At 36.8% G+C, this 19,066-nt stretch overlaps 2 protein-coding genes across 2 annotated transcripts; both read left to right on the top strand.

The window, feature by feature from the left end:
- The first annotated feature begins 9,233 nt into the window (after positions 1–9,233).
- Positions 9,234–10,145, top strand: LOC119803344 (olfactory receptor 4C12-like). Its single transcript, XM_038314587.1, has one exon. It carries the CDS (start codon positions 9,243–9,245, stop codon positions 10,143–10,145), a length of 903 nt encoding a protein of 300 aa, XP_038170515.1. The 5' UTR covers positions 9,234–9,242.
- A 7,379-nt stretch (positions 10,146–17,524) lies between these two features.
- Positions 17,525–18,454, top strand: LOC119803389 (olfactory receptor 4A47-like). The gene has a single exon (XM_038314674.1). It carries the CDS (start codon positions 17,525–17,527, stop codon positions 18,452–18,454), a length of 930 nt encoding a protein of 309 aa, XP_038170602.1.
- Positions 18,455–19,066: the final 612 nt, after the last annotated feature.

Genomic DNA, 19,066 nt, shown 5'->3' with positions numbered 1-19,066 from the left:
TATAATATGTATGATCATTTCAGAATGATAAGGATTTCTATGGCATTATAGATTCCTCATTTTTTGGTGCTTGGAATTCTGATCTAGTTTTTTGTAATATATAAAATAAGTTATTATAAACTGTGATCACCTTAGTCTGTTTATAATGTATTTCTTCTATTGAAAAATATTTTGGAATTATTTTTAACCCATATCTCTCTGTTCCTCCTCTTACTCACCCTTTCTAACCTGCAGTGACCTTTACTCTACATTCAATTTCTATGAGATAAATGACAACTAATGTTGACCAGGATCCAGGGAAAAGGGATCCCTTATTCACCTCGGTGGAATGGTAAACTAGTATAGGCATTGTAGAAATCATTTAGGGTTTGTAAAAAAAGATAAAAATAGAACAATATGAACTCCTGGACATTTACTCAAGGACTCTAACCTACAACAGAGATATCTGTACATTTCTAAGAAATGGAATTCTCCAATGTGTTTATTGATTAGTAAATAAGTAATGAAATATATATATATATATATATATATATATATATATATATATATTTGAATTTTATTCCATGATGGCAAATGGAACTGGACTGAGGTCGGTAACCCAAGTCCAGAATGACAGATTTGATAGGTTCTGTCTTCCATGTGGATCCTAGCTTTAAATTTTCATCTTTCTGTTAAAATCCCTTTAGGGTCCTGAAAGCAAGAGAGGAATTAGATAAGGTGTGAAAAAGGAAAGGGTTTGGGGAGGAGGAAACACAAACACATATTATGTGAAAGCATGGGTACACATACTAGGGATTGAAATGTTTAAATGGGGATTGGGGCAGGGATGAGGGAAAGTAGGAGTGGTGGGAAGGAATAAACAGACCGTAAGGATGAGGAAAAATAGAATCCTATGACTTTATGAACTACAGAAAAGGGACAAGTATATACCTGGGTCAAAGTCACTATTTTTTTCTTAATTTTATTTTTCATTTTTTGTTTGCTTTTTAAAAAATTACTCATTTTATTATTTGAGATTGTACCTCTACACCATTTCCTCCTTTCCTTTTATCACTTCAAACCCTCCCATATAATCTCCCTTCTCTCTTTCAAACTCACAACCTCTTTTTTGTTATTAATTGTTGTTACATATATAGATTTGTATATACATACACACATACATGTACATATATATTCCTAAATAAATACAAATTGTGCAGTCTATGTAATGATTAGTCAACAGAAAGATTAGTAAGAACCAAAGAAAGGACAATGATGAAGGTCACCAATACGACTGCATAATCATGTGCTGAACAGGATCAACATCAATAGACAAACTCATGTGGACAGGGGAAAGGCCCAGAGGACCCAGCCTTACACAAAGAACAACAGGCAATGAAGAAATAAATAAAACATGAGAAATAGTATTTTCCAGGTAAAAGCACAACAAATCATTATCCAATACCAAATTATCAGTCTTGAAATAATGCATACAAGTAACATAACCTTTAAACAACTTAAAAAGTAGATAATGCTGCTCTCAGAAGCCATAGTTTGCTAAACAAATTTCAGGACTCCATCAGTCTAGGGGAAACCAACACTATTGCTCTGCTAAAGGAATATAGCAATAAAAATGACTCCAAATGATATTCTGATATAACTATAGATCTGTGCCTCACTCACCTGTCATAAGAGAAGTTTCCTCCTGCAACAGGGGAAACTAAGACAGAGGCCAACAATTGAGCAACATACAGAGAATGAGAGACCCTAGAACACCAGTCCTAAATGTGATGTCTTCAGGATTCAGAGAACTACATTGCAGAGGAGGCAGGAAGATTGTTAGAGTTAGAGGGTTGGATAATATCAAAGAAGCAGTGTATTTTCAGGTATAATAGTGCATATAACATACAAACACACAGAGAATGTGACAATACACAAAGGTCCAACACAAGTACAAACTAGATAGAATCTCAGCACTCAGATGGGGAAGTCAGTATGAGCTCCCATTCACCACCTAGAAGATATTAACAAATAATAACTGCTCATAAAAAGAAATATTAGTTTTTTCAGGGGATTCTCACTGAGTACACAAAACACATTTGAGAGAAGATTCTATGCTCAGCAGTAGATGATGAACTGAATGGTATTTTTGGAGATTATTTTTATTTCATTTTGCTTTTGGAGGGCATTATTTTATTAACCGTTATTGATCTTTGCTTGTATATAATTGCTTTCAAAATTACGTCTTTATATGTGTTTGCCTCTGTATGCATTTCTTGTGTTTCTGATTCTTTTTCTCTTTATTGACTGTTTTTGTTTGTTAGTTCTTTTCTTAATCATTGTTTTTCTTTATTTACCTATTTGTTTTTTTGAAAGAAAGAAGGCAAGATATTGGAAGGGTAGGAAAGCGAGGGAGGATCCAGGAGTAAAAGCTGTGATCAGAATACCTCTATGAGGATAACTTTATTTTCAATAAGAAAATAAGAACATCTGAGAAATGCTGGCAAGGATATGGGAAAATGGAAACACCCATTAGTTGTTGGTGAAATTACAAACTTCTGAAGTCAATTAGAAGTTGGTGGGGAATATCTTCAAAAATTTAAAAATATATCTACCATGTGACTTAATTACACCACTCCAAAAACTCAATAGCCCATTTTCATAGATATCTGCTCAGCCTTGTTCACTGCTATTTTGTTTATGTAACTAGAAGATGGAAACAACCTAAATTTCCTTCAACTCATGGATTGGTAATAAAATTTTATTCATATATGCACAATTTAATTCTATTCATCTTTAAAGAAAAATGTAATAATGGAATTTGTAGGTAAACATATGAAACTAGAAAATATTATATCAAGTGAGATAATCCTGACTCAGAAAGTCAATATCACATGGTCTCTTCTCTTCTTTGTGTATCTTAGCTCTGATTCTTTAGATATAACTGTATAGACTGGAGTATAAGAAGAAGCCAGGGAAGTCAAAGGGGATCATGCAGGAGAGGGAGAGAAGGAACTTTAGAGAAGGGGATTTGAATTATGTGTTATGAAGGGAAAAATGGATTTGGTGACTTAAGTGGTTAGGGGGAAAGAGGGCAATGCATAGTGAGAGGTAGAGGGAAGGGTAAATAACATTAAGGATGTGTGAAAAAGCCATAGGAAACAAATTATTTTCTAGTTACATAAAAAACATATATTATTATGTGCACACATACCCATGTAGTTAGATTGAAACTATGTGCCCTCTCCAGGAACCACAGACAATTTAACAAATTTCTAGTGCCAGTGAGAGGTATGAGGAACTTCTCCTTGAGTTGTTGGTCAGGGGAAAGAATAGGTTTCCCAGATAGTACAAGCTATTGCTGTATTGCTGTTGCCATTAGTTTCCTCAAATTTCTTGAAGGGAAGACCCCATTGCTGAAAGCACCACATACTTTGGACACAGGACTTGAAGGACTCATGCTAGAACAGGAATGGAAGTCCCCTCCCTGAGGACTGGCTCTCATAGTGTTTCAAGTTACTGTGCAAGATACTATAAGAGAAAAGTATGACCAGCCTGCCAAATTATTTCATTTGATATAATAATGGCATTATTGTTTTGGCATATAGCCAACAGTTGCCTAATTCAACTTAAGACCCACTCATTAGGAAAGATTTAATGCTTGGCACTATTATCCTAGCCAACTACCCATGGCTGGTAAGGTCATGGACCCTAGAGGAAAGCCTACTGCTTCTACTTTTTTAAACCAGAATAATCTCTAACAGGATTCCAAATACGTTTTAAAAACTTTTTATTAATTCTTTGTAGATGTCACATCATGCATTCTGATCCTATTTACCTCTGGCCCCTTTGCATTTGCCCTCTGCCCTTGCAAACTTCATCCCCTAAACAAAACAAAATTTAAAAGAGAAACCCAAAACCAACCAACCAACAAATCAATCAAACAAACAAAAATTGCAGTGCAGAAGCTGTAGGATGGCCCAGTGAGTCATGCAGTACACCTTTTAATCCATACATCTTCACTCGTAGTGTTCATTGCTATGAGACGTTGGTTTGGTTCAAGGCCTACTTATTAAACAGATACCTGTGTAGAAGAGGGGGTGGAAAATTTGTTAGAGTCCAAGGTGGCCAATAACCTCAAGAAGGTAGTGTTTTCCAGACAAGAAAAGGTAGATGCACAACTCACAGAGATTGTGTCAGCATGCACATAACATCTGCACATATGCTTATGCTAGACAAAATCCCAGCATGGGCAGGGAGAGATGGCTATGAAGCCTCAAACTTCTCTAAAAAGCTACTTGTATTTGATTGCTGCTGGGTAAATTAAAGTCAGTTTTCTTCAATGGAGTGACACCTGCTATAAGGACTACACTCTAGGGAAGGATGTTGGGACCAATTGAGTCCTGGCCTTCAGCTGCTCTTCCCTGTCTAGAGCCTTCTAATTGAAGTTACTAAAAGCTGTGCCTTACCTAAAGGATCAGAGGATGGGATTTTCACCTGTTGGCCATTGACAGCTGTGTATTTAAGCCTCCATGGTGCTATTAAAGAATGGCTTTGTACCAGTGGTTGGAGGGCCATGTGTCGGTCTGTCTCTGCATGTGTTTTCTCAACCTCCAGCCCCTTGCCCAAAGCTTGCGTTCTGGATTGTAGCACATAGAGTGCAGACAGGGGAGCGCAGTGCACGACAGAAGGAGCCATTCTAGGGACCAATACAAACCAAATTACATTTTTTTGTTTGTTTGCTAGAGAGAGAGAGAGAGAGAGAGAGGGAAGGAGGGAGGGAGGGAGGGAAGAAAAGAGAATGAGTTGGACTCTTACAAATAAGTGAGTAAAAACGTAGGGAGAACCTGGAAGAAGTTGGGGGGAGGGGAATGGATATAATAAAATATATTATATGAAATTGCCAAAGAACAAATAAAGGCTTAGGCGTTGAAGAGATGAATCATAGGTTAAGAGCATTTTCTGTTCTTGCAAGGTACCTGAGTTCAGTTTGTGGCTCTCAAATCAGGCAATTTATAGGTGCTTATAACTCTAGTGCCTTGGGAATCATCATTGGTTGGCTACTACAGGCACCTACATATGTGTAATTATACCTGAACTAGGCAGACACACACACAAATAAAATTAAATGTTTTAAAAAATTGGGGACTGTGACCTCCCCCTTTCTTGACTATTGTTAGGCATAGTCTTGTGTGGGCCCAGTACAGGTAGCTATATTTAGTGTGAGTTAATAATTGCAATTGTATGGACTCAATTCTAGGTAATGGTATTGTGTGGCTCTTCACCCTGTCTTCCAACTCTTAAAAGCTTCACCTCTTCTGCAATGTTTTCTGAGCCTTATAGGGGTAATATTAATGCCTGTTTAGTGTTTGACTAAACACATTTGTCATTACTCTGAGTCTTGAACAGCGATGGGTGGCTGCATTCACTGCCATTGTAAGAGGAAGTTCCTCTGATTAAGACTGGGAACCACTTTTGTCTATGAGTATAAATATAGGTATTTAGACAGTTTGCTGCTGTCATTTTATTTATACTTCATTTATAAGTTTCTCACATGGGCCTACTACCTCTCAAGATTTGGCTGTTAGCCAGGCTCACAGTATCAATCCTTGATCCCCCTTCTTCCTTGAGGAGTAAGCCTGGACTTTAACCAAAGAGTACTTGGTAACTCACACCACAGTCACTTTTAGCTACTTAAATAACATTCACTAAAGAAAAACTCGAGAGATAAATTATTCAGACTCTAATTTCAGGTTGATGATTAGCTCAGTGCTATGGATAAATTTCTAACCAGTCTTACTCACCTTAAGAAGGATAGTAAGATGATGTGATAAATGCTTGACATTTTGGCAATGGCTTTTAAAATTAATTGTCCTCCCCTTGTGAAAATGGCACAGGGCGGAGTTACTGCTAGTATCAAGTTCATGTATTTATGTTCTAAGAATTTAAGCCTGAAAGTGCAAGCTGCTAGGATTTCTAGGCAGAGTCCTCATCAAAGGTAATGCCTTTCATCCCAGTCACACTCCGCAGTTGCAACTGAAATCTGAGAGGAAGAAGTGTGATGCTCAAGGACCAACTATGCCACTCAGAGCTTCCCAACCATGCTCTAAGAGTCTAAGTGAATGCTTGTAAACGTTGGCTACAGGAGGGTTCTCGCCCAGGGAATGCTTTCTCAGATGCTGGTACCTGGAAATCCATCTTGCCTGTTTTTTTTTTTGTTTGTTTGTTTGTTTTATGATGATCTAGTTCCTAGTGTCCAGATTGCCAGTATTGGGCAAAGCACTGGATGAAAACAGGCAAACCTTATCATTTCTCTAAGCCTCACAGAGAACTAGCTGATTCAGTGCTGCAGGAACCATCCCTGTGTTTTCAACATCAGAGGCCAAGAATTTGAAGGAGAGTGGGGTGGGGGTTTATGGGAGGGTTTGGAGTGAGGAAAGGAAGGAAAAATATAACTAAGTTATAATCTCAAGAAATAAACAAAAAATGAAAAACTTGTATTTAAACACACTATCAGCATATCTACTGTTTGGGACAGCGCATCATTGGCTAAAATGAGAAATCTCAAATCTGCAGGTAACATAAATGTTGGTAAGTAGGGTAAACATGGATTTTCTCTTCTTATTTTTAAATTATATTTCATAATTTTCTTTTACAAAACACTGTTTTTAACAGTAAATTAACATGACAATTGCTCTGGCTGCATGTATTTTTCAATGAGGCAAATTCTGAAAGAGTCTGTTTTAAGTATTGTTGCATCTATGGCAAGGGTATAGTTTTCAACTCTGTATGGAATCATGCGAACTGAGCCCTTTCCCTTGATAGTCTGTAAGAATGATCAAAGATATTTATTTGCCAGCGTTTTCTTCTGTTGTTGTTTGGTGTGGGAAGACCTTTTGTATATGTATTGTTTTTGTTGATTAATGAATAAAGAAGTTCTTGGGCCTGAGACAGGGCAGAATAGAGTTAGGTGAAGAAACTAAACTGAATGCTGGGAGAAAATAGGTGTAGTCTGAGAGACGCCATGTAGCTGCAGAAAGAGACAGATGCCCAGTTTACTGGCAAACCACAAGCCTTGTGGTAAAATACAAAACAATGGAAATGGGTTAATTTAAGATATAAGACCTAACTGACAATACGCTTAAGTGAGTGACCAAGCAGTATTGTAATTAATATAATTTCTGTGTGATTATTTCAGGTCTGGGTGGCCGGGAACGAACAAGCAGCCTCTACCAACAGTTGTTAATCCTAAGGGCCATAACTATCAAGTGAATTTGATAAAACTTTGGATTTAATGTTGTTCATATTTCAAAAGTTGTTTGAAATGTTTCCTACTTAAAAATGCATCTAGATTGGTAAGATGAAAGTCTGGCAAGCAGAGTATGATTCCTGGAACCCATGTAAAGATGGAAGAGGAGCAAACTTACTCCACAGTTGTCCTCTGGCCTCCCACCTGCACACACACACACACACTCCAATTGTAAACTTACTCTACAGTTGTCCTCTGGCCTCCCACACACACACACTCACACACACACACTCACACACACACACACACAATTGTAAACTTACTCCACACTTGTCCTCTGCCTCCCACGCGCACACACACACGCACACACACACACACTCCAATTATAAAGTTTATTCCTCAGATGATTCTATGTCCATCCTCTCCAAATTTTCCTCTTCATTTTTTCTTCTTTCCTATCAGTCTTTTATTTCCCTATTTTTCTTCTTTCTTGTTCTCATTTGTTCTGTTTTTCTGTTCCCCTATCCATACACATTACTTGCATTATCTCCAAGTGTTTTACAGATTCTAGCCCAGCTCTGTAGTTACAAACACAAACTAAGCATTTATCTGATTAGTAAACTTGGTTTAATGTAATTGTTTCCATGTTTAGCTACAGTAGCCAAAGTGGAAGAAAAGCTTTATCTATGAATTGGCATGTGACTTTAACAAATGAATCCAGAAATGCATAACTTCAACATAAGTAAGAAAAACAAATCAAATATGTTTTGTTATGAAGGATGTTTTGTTTCTCCTTTTACGAAGATGAACTTCCCTTTTGACATTCATTCTTTTCTGTCTTTTTCAGAAAATCGAGGATTAAGCTCATGATTAGCCCTTGCTTTCATTCATATTCTTTCTTTTAGGCATGTTTAGAGACTATTTTAGAAAAACAGTTTTCTTTTTTATTAATACTTCAATTAAAACTAGAAAATTATGCAACAAAATAAAATAGCAAATTAAACACAATTTTAATTATGTATTTAGATATACTTTTTCCTTAGGTTGATAGGTCTAAAACTGAAATATAAAATATTATGTGGTTATTAATAATAGAATCAGTACTCCAAAATAAACACCTGGAGTTTTAAGATCATTGATTATTCTTTTTCTTAAATACATTTTAAATTTTTCTCTTCTCTTTCCACTTTCTTTCTCATTTGCCCCTTTTCTTTCCCCTTCTTTCAGTAAATCCTTTGAGCATTTATGTTTTTGCCAATACTGGGAAAATAAGCAAAAATAAGAAACTACAATGCAGTAAGCAGGACTTTTGCCATCAAGAATCCTACTGTTGAGTGTCGAGGGTTGAGTATGAGACTGTGTGACAGTTGCTGTAATGGACATTTATCACAATCTCTGAACTTACATACTGAAGAAACTAAGAAGCTCCCAGACAAGTAAGGCAGGAAAAAGAAGACCCATGAAAGTGTCTGTGTGTCCTAGATTCTTTTATAGAACATAAAACTAGAAAAATGGTATGTTTACAAACTTTCAGCTAAGACACATCGGTTTTTGTGTAGATTTTATGTGCTACATGGATTGTAGCCAATCCAGACCAGGGATTGGCTATTAAAACTTTATGAATCACAGTTTTCTTGGTTGACTTTAGAAATAACATTTTTGACTAAACTTAAAAAATTGAAAACATCTGAGGAAATTATAAATAAAATAAACATTTTCACTGTTACATGTGTAACGTTAAAAAATGAAACAGTTGTTATGACAGTACTTGCTTTAAATTTTTTTATTCTTGAGAATTTTATACTTATATACAATTAAATCTGATCATATTTATCTCCTTCCCATATCCTCCTCAACAGGCTCCCTCCAAACTTTATACTGAGTTCATTTAGTGGTTTTCAAATGTAGGAGGGCATGGAGCCAAAAGAAACTGAAAGCAACAACTCATTTAAATCTTGTGTCTCATTTATTTTTAGAACTTTCACCTGTCAGCTGCAATGAATTGATAGAGAAGATGAATAATATAACCGAATTCATCCTTATCGGCTTGACTCAAAATATGCAGCTTCAGATATTTTCATTTGTTGTGTTTTTCATTGTTTATCTCCTCACCCTGGTTGGCAACATGCTTATCATCGTCACTGTCAGCAGCAGCAGGACCCTGGGATCTCCGATGTACTTCTTTCTCTCTTTCCTGTCTCTTATTGATGGCTGCTGCTCCTCATCCATGACTCCAAAGATGCTGGCTGACTCTTTCTCTGTGAGGAAAACCATTTCTTTCAGTGGATGTATGACTCAAGTCTTTGCTGAGCATTTTTTCGGTGCTGTTGAGATCATTCTTCTCACAGTGATGGCTTATGATCGCTATGTGGCCATTTGCAAACCCCTGCACTATGCAATCATCATGAACAGATTTGTGTGTGGCCTCTTGGTGGGAGTGGCCTGGGCTGGAGGTTTTATTCATGCAACCATTCAGATCCTCTTCACAGTTTGGCTGCCTTTCTGTGGCCCCAATGTCATAGACCACTTTATGTGTGATCTGACCCCATTGTTGAAACTTGTCTGCATGGACACACACACTCTGGGTCTCTTTGTTGCTGCCAATAGCGGATTCATCTGTCTACTAAACTTTGTACTTCTGATTATCTCTTATATAGTCATCTTAAATGCTCTGAAATCTCACAGCAAGGAGAGAAGGCGCAAGGCACTCTCCACTTGTGTCTCTCATATCACTGTGGTCATCTTATTCTTCGTTCCTTGCATATTTGTGTATCTGCGCCCAGTAACAACCTTCTCTATTGATAAAGCTGTGGCTGTATTTTATACAATGATAGCTCCTATGTTAAACCCCTTAATCTATACCCTCAGAAATGCTGAGGTAAAACATGCTATGAAGAAATTCTGGGTCAAAAGTTGACTTAAATGGAAAAAGAATCACATAACATTAATCAATTATCTTTCAAATGGTATAGAGAAAAATTACTCTTAAGATTCTGAGTTTGGTGAGCACTATATGTTAAAGTGTATCATTATAATATGTCAAGCATTCTGAGGTATAATTATACATTAAATTATGATTGTAAAAATGTCCCACTTAGATGTATTCATTGTTCATTTGCTTGCCAAACTTCAGTCTGCTGTGAGAGTTGGTTTACGTTCTTGTTCAAGTGTATGGGCTAAGGACACAGCTCTAGTAGTCTGAGGCTGGAGGGCTGTTGTTGAAAGACATATCTTAATTTGTGGTAGATTTTTCTGGATTTATCCAAGGAAATTCCCTATATATACACTTTGAGAATTAATATACTTGCCTATTAAAATATTACATTGTTAAATAATTTTAGGTTATATCTTTCATACCAAAAACACTCCTTGCCACCTCCGACACATGGGAGAGCTTGGGGACATGAGAAGGGAAGAGCTGGTCCTGCCCCTCACCAAGTGTAGCAATGTGGAGAGCGGGTCCTGCACCTCACCTGGTCAAAACAGTAGCACTGGACTTGGTGTGAGTGCAGGTTAACTGAGCCTGAGGGTGTGAGAGCAGAAGTCTGTCTGCTACACTGGGTGAGCTAGCTGGGGCAGTGCTGGAGAGTTTGCCTGGGTGGTGACAATGAGGGAAGGCTGGCAGGCTGACAAACTTAGCTACTACCCAGGCCCAGAACCAGGACACAAGGCAGCCCATTCCAATACCCACCTCATCTATAAACTGCTGGAGCATGTGAAGGGCCAGATCTGCAGACCCAAAGTTACAGGACCTCCATGACACAAAGCAGCAATAGGATATTCAAGAGGAGCCCCAGTGAAGGCTCAGTATCAGTGGTGTAGCAGAGACCTTGAATCATACTAATGACTCAATTGCAATGTATAAAGATGTATGGAATAAAGGGTATACTGTGTGACTCACTGGGCCACACTACTATTTCAATGCTGATATTTTTAAATTTTATTTTGTTTTGTTTTTTGGCTTTTTATTCTTTTCATTTTGTTTCTCAATTTTGTTTGGGGGGGCGGGCTTGCAAGGACTTAGGGTGGAAATGAGTTAGTAAGGAGATGAATGGGATCAGCATATATTATGTGAAATTCACAACAAGTCAATAAAAAGTTAAAAAAGTATCTCCCTAAAAAATGATGATAATCTCAAACTTGTCTTCGTGAATTGTAGAATAAAAGGCTGCATCCTTACTTCTATTTATTCTATAGTTAAAGTTCTATATCTTATAGGTCTTTGAATACTTACATCAATCCATTCTCACTGTTTAAATCACCACATACAACTTTAACATTTTCAATAACATTTCACCATGTGAGTATCTTATTTGCTTTATAAATTCTGTGAAAGTAAGGACATTGGCTACTTCATCCACTACCTTGTTTGTAATACCTAGACTTGGTATAACAGAAACATTCACTAAGTAAATGATCATCAAGTCCATTTGACATTGAAGAACAAATTCATTTTAAAAAGAGATTTTTGATAACTGCTTTGTTTATAACATTGATTACATTTAATTCTTGCAATAAATAGAAATGGAGACATTAACATCAGTTTAGTATACCATCCATGGTTCTTATTTAATTACGCAGGATCATCTGTTGCAAATTTAAGTAGGAGGGGTTTATAACATATTGGTCTACAAAGCAACTGTAAGGTTGGAATTGCAAAGTGAAAGAACTGTCAGGAATAACTTGCTGAGATCCATTTGATAGAGTAGGTTTTCTGGAGGATGTGTTGCTAGTGCTGAGACCTTGACCATGTGCTCACAGACATGTGTCTGAAGGTGTGCTGTTTTTCTGACCCAAAGGTCACTCATCTCTGTAGATTCATGCAGAACCCTACCACAGGTAATTATCTCCCAAGTCACTCACATTTAAAAAAACAAAGATAAAGCAAAACAAAGCAAAAACAAAACAAAAAATCACAGAAGATTTGGACACTCTGTGTATCTGGCATGATGTAAAGAGTTCATATATTATATTGAGTTATCATAATGACTTGTGCTACATTTTCTTTCTTACTTTTGTTAGGAAGCCACTCACATGCAATCTCTAGGTTTCAGAGAATTCGTTCATTTGTTGACTCCTAACAAACACTTCACTGCTCAACTCTCAGTTTCTCATACATGAAATTTGGGGGACATATTCAAACCATAGTACCCAGTCTAGTATTACATATCACAATAGTTAGACTTTAAAACAATTGACCAGTTCACAATGACATTATTATCATTCAGTGTTCATAGTTTATATTGGAGCTCACTTGTGGTGGTGTATTTCATGGCTTTAAAAAATGTACAATGATACACATCCTCTTTCATAGCATAACACAGAGTACAGTGGTCCATACCCACTATGTTCGTTTCATACAGAGTACAAAAAACACACACTACCATAGTCATACAGAGTACAACGGTCCATATCCACTATGTTAGTGTCATACAGAGTACAAAAAACACACACTACCATAGTCATACAGAGTACAACGGTCCATATCCACTATTAGTGTCATACAGAGTACAAAAAACACACCCACTATCATGGCATCATACACAGTACAAAATGTACATCATCTGTCCCAGCATCATACAGAGTTGTTTCACTAAAGTGAACATCTCCTAAGCTACCCCAATTCACTTGCTCCTAGACTGATTACATCTGTTGGTCTCTACTTCCTTCAAAGTTTTTCCTCTAAAAAATAGCAAGGAAATGGAGTCAGGTCAGATCAGGATAGTGAAAATATTGTGTATACACACAATGAATTTTTATTTACCCATAAGGAAAAATGAAATTATGAAACATTTATGAAAATGGACAGGAACTGTAATAAAGATTGAAAGTGACTCAGTCTCTGAAAGAGAAGGACCACATGTTCTCTCTTATATGTATGTCTTAGTTTCAGATATTTATGTATGTGTACATGTGAGTGAGCATGGGCAAATTCCAGGAGATAGAAAGGGGTCATGAGAGCTGGGAAAGCATACTACAAGGGGAAAGGGATTAGGAAGGTTAAGGGAAACATATGGTACAAAATTCAAAGGGGTCTAAATGGCTTAGGCAGGGCTTTGGGAGGGCAGGAATGGAGAAAGAAAGGAAGGGAAGGTCAAGAACAACTAAGAATTATATGGAAATGTCATCAAGAACCTTGCTACTTTGTAAACCACTGAGCTCCTAAGGTCCTGATGAGGAGCAGAAGGAGAGAGAACATGAGAAAGAAAGTCAGAACCGTCAGGGATGCGTTCACACACTGAGACGGCGGGACAGAACTAACGGGAGATAACCAAGTCCAGTTGGAATGGGACTGATGGAACATCCGACCAAACCGGACTCTCTGAAAGAGGCTGACGGTGGAGGCTGACTGAGAAGCCAAGGACAATGGCGATGGGCTTGGTCTCCACGACAAGGACGGGCTCTGTGTGAGCCTTGTCAGTTTGGTTGCTCACCTTCCTGGACCTGGAGGGAGTTGGGAGGACCTTGAACTCAACATAGTGTAGGGAACCCTGATGGCTCTTTGGCCTGGAGAGGGAGGGACTAGGGGGTATTGGTGGAGGGGAGGGGAAGGGGGATGAGGAGGGGAGGAGATGGAAATATTTAATAAAAAAATAAAAATATAAAAAACTAAAAATGATAAAAGTGGACCGAGACAGTTCTCTTCTCATCGCCTTTCCTCTCTTCTTCCTAGTCTTGTTTTCTTTTCTTCCATTTCCTCCAGTCCTCCTCCCCCTCTTCTTTGTGGCTCCCTTCTATTTTTTTCCTTTGTTTATTCCTTCAAGGCTGGAGATCGAAACCAAGGTATTGCTCTGGTTGTTCCCAATGCTTTACTTTGCTGTATACTAAGCTGTTCTGGTTGTTTCCCAATGCTTTACTTTGCTGTATACTAAGCCTATCACAGCCTTTTATAGTCATTGCTCTGCCAACATATAAAAATGGTTCCCATCTCACCTATGAATTTCAGCTTAAGTATCACTTCTAAAACAATCTTTTATAATTACCTCAGTCATAGTTTACCTCAGTGTTTTCTGTCATAGTACTTGAATTATTGTTCTATTAGCATAAAACCAATCATAGATCATAGTTATATTTTAAAAGCTGCTCCCATCTTTATTTTAAGAGGCCATGACCTTGAAAGAGAGCAAGGAGAAGCATATGCAGGAGTTTGCGGGAGTATTCCATTTTGGAGGGGAGAGATATAATTATATTATAATCTCAAAGATAGAATAAAAGACCCTAAATTTGGGAAAGCAAAATTTAGAAAAGCACAAAAAGATATAAAGACAGTGCAAATAAGATGATACTTTTTAAAAATTTTGTCTGTTCTGGTAACTACTATATATCTTGCTAATCACATAGGATTTTTTTATGATACAATTACTTTATTCCAAGATGGCAGAAGTAATATTTTTGAAATTAGTCCACAGTAACAGGTTGAAAAGGAAAAAATGGTGCAATTACTGGATCTTACCATAAACATTGAAAATTTCAGTTGCTTCAATATACATATTCCTAAATGTGTGCAAATGTGCAATGAAGAGGTGATTTCCTTCCATCCCAACATTATTACAAATATAAATTACTGCCTTTACAGACAATAATCATTTGATGGCTAAATTAATTTCCAACTGAAAATGACCCACTGCCCCCACTCTCATCATAACAGTTCGGCCAGGCCAACCACAGTTCACAGGTGCAGCTGCAATTGCCAAAGAATTGAGTCAAGCTCCGGGTATGCTCTTAGGTTCTTGGTAGATTAACACCAAACTTATTCATTTGTATTTTGTCATTATTCAGAAGAAACAGTAAAGAATGTTTATTTAAAATTCTATTTTGGGTCCAAATACTTCACATAGGATTTGAAACAAAATAGAGTCTGATAATAGCTCAAACGATTCATAGATAACAGTTAGTTTCTAAAAACAAACAAATACCTAAAAGTATATACAATTATACACCAATACTTGTGCAAAACTCAAATGGCTAAGTAAAAGGAAAAAAACGATTGGCTCTAACAAACCAGAAAAGTGATGAAAAAATTACCTTCACTAGAAACAGTGAGCTGGGCTGATATTTTAATCTTTACTGCCAATTGCCCTACAGTATTTTCTGAAAAGATTTTTTTTCCTTTTTAGAACCCCTGTCTCATGTGTCTGATAAATAGGATGGAATTTTTATATATTGATGTTCTTTTAAATATTAGTGGGAAGTCACAGCGAATTTTACTAAGAGTCAGTCTTGAATACACTCCAGATGCTACATTCCATAACAAGTGTAGCTGTCAGGTATAAAAACCTCCTGTGTTCTGGGAGGAGGATTCTGTAGTCTGTAGTCGTGATCCAGACACAGAGCAAGCAAAATGTGACTACCTCACTGGAAAGGTACTGAGCCACATGGCTAACTCAGACAAGAATTATGGGCTAATGTAAGTTATAAGAATTAGGAAATAAGAAGCCTCAGATAATGAGCCAATCAGTTTATAATTTAAAAAAAACTTCTATGATCTTTGTTTCTGCCAGGAAGAAAGTGCAGTTCTCCTTGCAACTTATATAATTTTTTAGAAACACTTTCTTTTCCTAAAACATGATTTTCAAAATGCATGTGAATGATTTCCTCCAGTTTCAAGAGGATGTATTTGTCAAGAGGAGAGGAGATGATTTAAATACACGGAGGGCAGCTATTCTTTATTGAAGTTGTTAGAAAATAAGAAAGCAAAATCTTCCTTGTGGCAAAGGTTAGTGGAGTCTTATTATGTGGATGCAGGATTTACCTGAATTTATGTTATTCCAACATAAAAACATTAATTTTTGTTTCTGTCATGTAACTCATTTGAAGTAGTTCTACAACATAGACAATGATTTTCTGAAATATTCAGAAGAGCAGCAAACAAGCCACATGCCTTCAAAAATATCTTCAAGAAATAATGTAACTTTTTTGCCTTCTATGTGCATATCCAAATGGAAGAAGATATTTTATTGTGAAGTAAAAATTCGCTTTCAAACTTCAAAGAAACTTTCAAAAGTTAAGAATTCAGGAATTAGTTGGGGAAAACAGACTTTACAAATGGGTAAACTTTTCACTGAATGATTATATCAATTGAGTTGATCAAAATACATTGAGAAACCTTTTGCATGCAAAATGTTACTGGGAAGATTGCATGTAACATGTAAATGAGTATAGTTTTGGAAAACCAAAGGAAATTGTTAGTGCTTGTTTCATGTCCTTAAAAGCTACAATTCCAACTTGGAAAGTAGAAGACTCATGCTGAAAAGTGATTCCTAAGCCAATACCAAGGTTCCTTTCCTTGAGCCCCTGGTGTACACCTTGTAGATAGTGACTCTTTGTGTTGTCTGGAAGTCTATCTTGAACATTACAATGTACTGTGTGTACTTATAGCCACTTGTCAAATGCAGGTTGTATAGCATTCATCATTATTTTAGATGGTGTGACAGGATTCTTGTCTCCAAAGTTAGTATATCTAAAAGAATAAATGAAACTCGGGTCACATAAAGTGTTTCGGACAAGGAAAGTCAATGTGACTTCATAAAATGATGAATAAGTAACAAGAAAACAATGAAAGAGTAGAGGAAAGTTTTAGAATTGGTATTAACATGTAAAAAAGATTATTTAGCTAGAGAAAATTGGAAAGAATGGATTCTTTGTGATAATTTTCAATTTATTTTGCAAGTACTCAGTGAATATATAGTTATATACAGACAGCAGTTTGAAAATGAGGGGAGAGAGAATACTGAAGACATACTATTTTGGAGTGCTTTATACATTTATATGTTGGGAACAGGAGAGATACCTAATACACAAAACGGAGTTGTCAATGATCTTGCTAGACATCTGAGATTCTGTTAGTTCTGGGCCACATATTGTGTTACACGAAATATTACAGTTTTATTGTTATCCCTTCCATACTTGTATACATTGAAGTCTTAACCTTGAGGAGTTCAGCATAAGGCTTTATTTTGTGACAGAGTGTTGGTACAGATAACCAAGTTAAATTCATTATGAAAGGTAACAATCCCTTATGGTTTGATGACTTTATTATAAAGGGAAATTTGAGTAAGCATGGTGGTACTTATTTATAACTATAAAACTTGAGAGCTGGGTGCAGGAGGATTTGGAGTTCAAGGCAACCCTCAGATACATATTTATAACAGGGATCTTTACACAAACACATGTGGTATATATTTACTTCAATAGATAAATAAGGGAGCACTGATTTTATTATACTCTCAAGATATTTTCATTGTTTTGTAGGTAAAAATCTTCTCATATATGAAATCAGAACCAATAAAAGAGTAGATGGAACCAAGGAGCAATGTAACCTACTTTGTCCTCTTGGGCCTCTCAGAGAATCCAAAGGTGCAGAAGGGACTTTTTGTTCTGTTCTTGCTCTCCTACATTTTGACCATGGTGGGAAATGTGCTCATTGTTATGACTGTAACTATTAGTAACAGCCTGGGCTCACCAATGTATTTCTTCCTTGCTAGCTTGTCATTTGTGGATATCATTTATTCATCAGCCATTTCTCCCAAATTAATTTCAGATTTGTTCTTTGGTCAAAATACAATATCCTTTACATTTTGTATGACTCAGCTCTTCACAGAACACTTTTTTGGTGGATCAGAGGTCTTTCTTCTGTTGGCAATGGCCTATGATCGTTATGTGGCCATCTGTAAGCCCTTGCATTATTCAACTATCATGAAGCAATGGGTTTGTGTTGTGCTGCTGATATTATCTTGGATTGGAGGATTTTTTCACTCAGTAATTCAGCTCAGTACTATTTATGGGCTTCCATTCTGTGGTCCTAATATCATTGATCATTTTATGTGTGACATGTACCCATTATTAAAGCTCGTTTGTATTGATACTTATGTCATTGGCCTCTTAGTGATGGCTAACGGAGGACTGATCTGCACAATTGTGTTTCTGCTTTTACTCTTCTCTTATGCTGTCATCCTGTTCTCTCTCAGGAACCTTAGTCAGGAAGGGAGGTGGAAAGCTCTCTCCACCTGTGGCTCTCACATCATTGTAGTTGTCTCCTTTTTTGTTCCCTGTATTTTCATGTATGCACGGCCTGCTAAAACTTTCCCCGTTGATAAAATGTTGAGTGTGTTTTATACAGTCATCACCCCCATGATGAACCCCTTGATATACACTCTGAGAAACTCGGAGATGACAAGTGCTATGAAGAAGATCTGGAGAAGAAAAGTTATTTCGGGGCAGATATAAGTGAGTCTTCTTCAAGGAAGAATGTCATCTGACTGTGATGTTGTTTCCTTATGATGCATATCTTCTGAATTCTGATGTTAACTTCCTTTATTTATAAAGCATTTCTTAAAACACAAGTGAATTAAAATGGTTTTGCTATTAATAAATTTCCATGCTATAAAATAACTTTCATAACATCTTGTTTATTATCATACCTTGACAGGCATAATGCATATATATTAGGGCACCAATGAATAAGAAGTAATGAATTAGTAAGTGAACTCTTTATGGCATTACAATGATTTTATCTGCATTTATAGTTTACACTGCCACATCTTGTTTAATTTTTAGTTTACTTTTTACATTGATTTATTTTATAGCAGTTAAATATTTAAATACTATTAGACTCTTGCCATTATTTAATTTCACTTACATTATATATAGAATTTTGGGTATCATAATTTTAGAAAATGAAAATAGAGAGTTCACAGCCGGGCGGTGGTGGCGCACGCCTTTAATCCCAGCACTCGGGAGGCAGAGGCAGGCGGATCTCTGTGAGTTCGAGACCAGCCTGGTCTACAAGAGCTAGTTCCAGGACAGGCTCCAAAGCCACAGAGAAACCCTGTCTCGAAA

This window comes from Arvicola amphibius, chromosome 17 (assembly GCF_903992535.2).
Source record: "Arvicola amphibius chromosome 17, mArvAmp1.2, whole genome shotgun sequence".
Lineage (NCBI taxonomy): Eukaryota > Metazoa > Chordata > Mammalia > Rodentia > Cricetidae > Arvicola > Arvicola amphibius.
The sequence above is the reverse complement of the archived record's forward strand: the minus strand, read 5'-3'. Positions and strand labels throughout refer to the sequence as shown.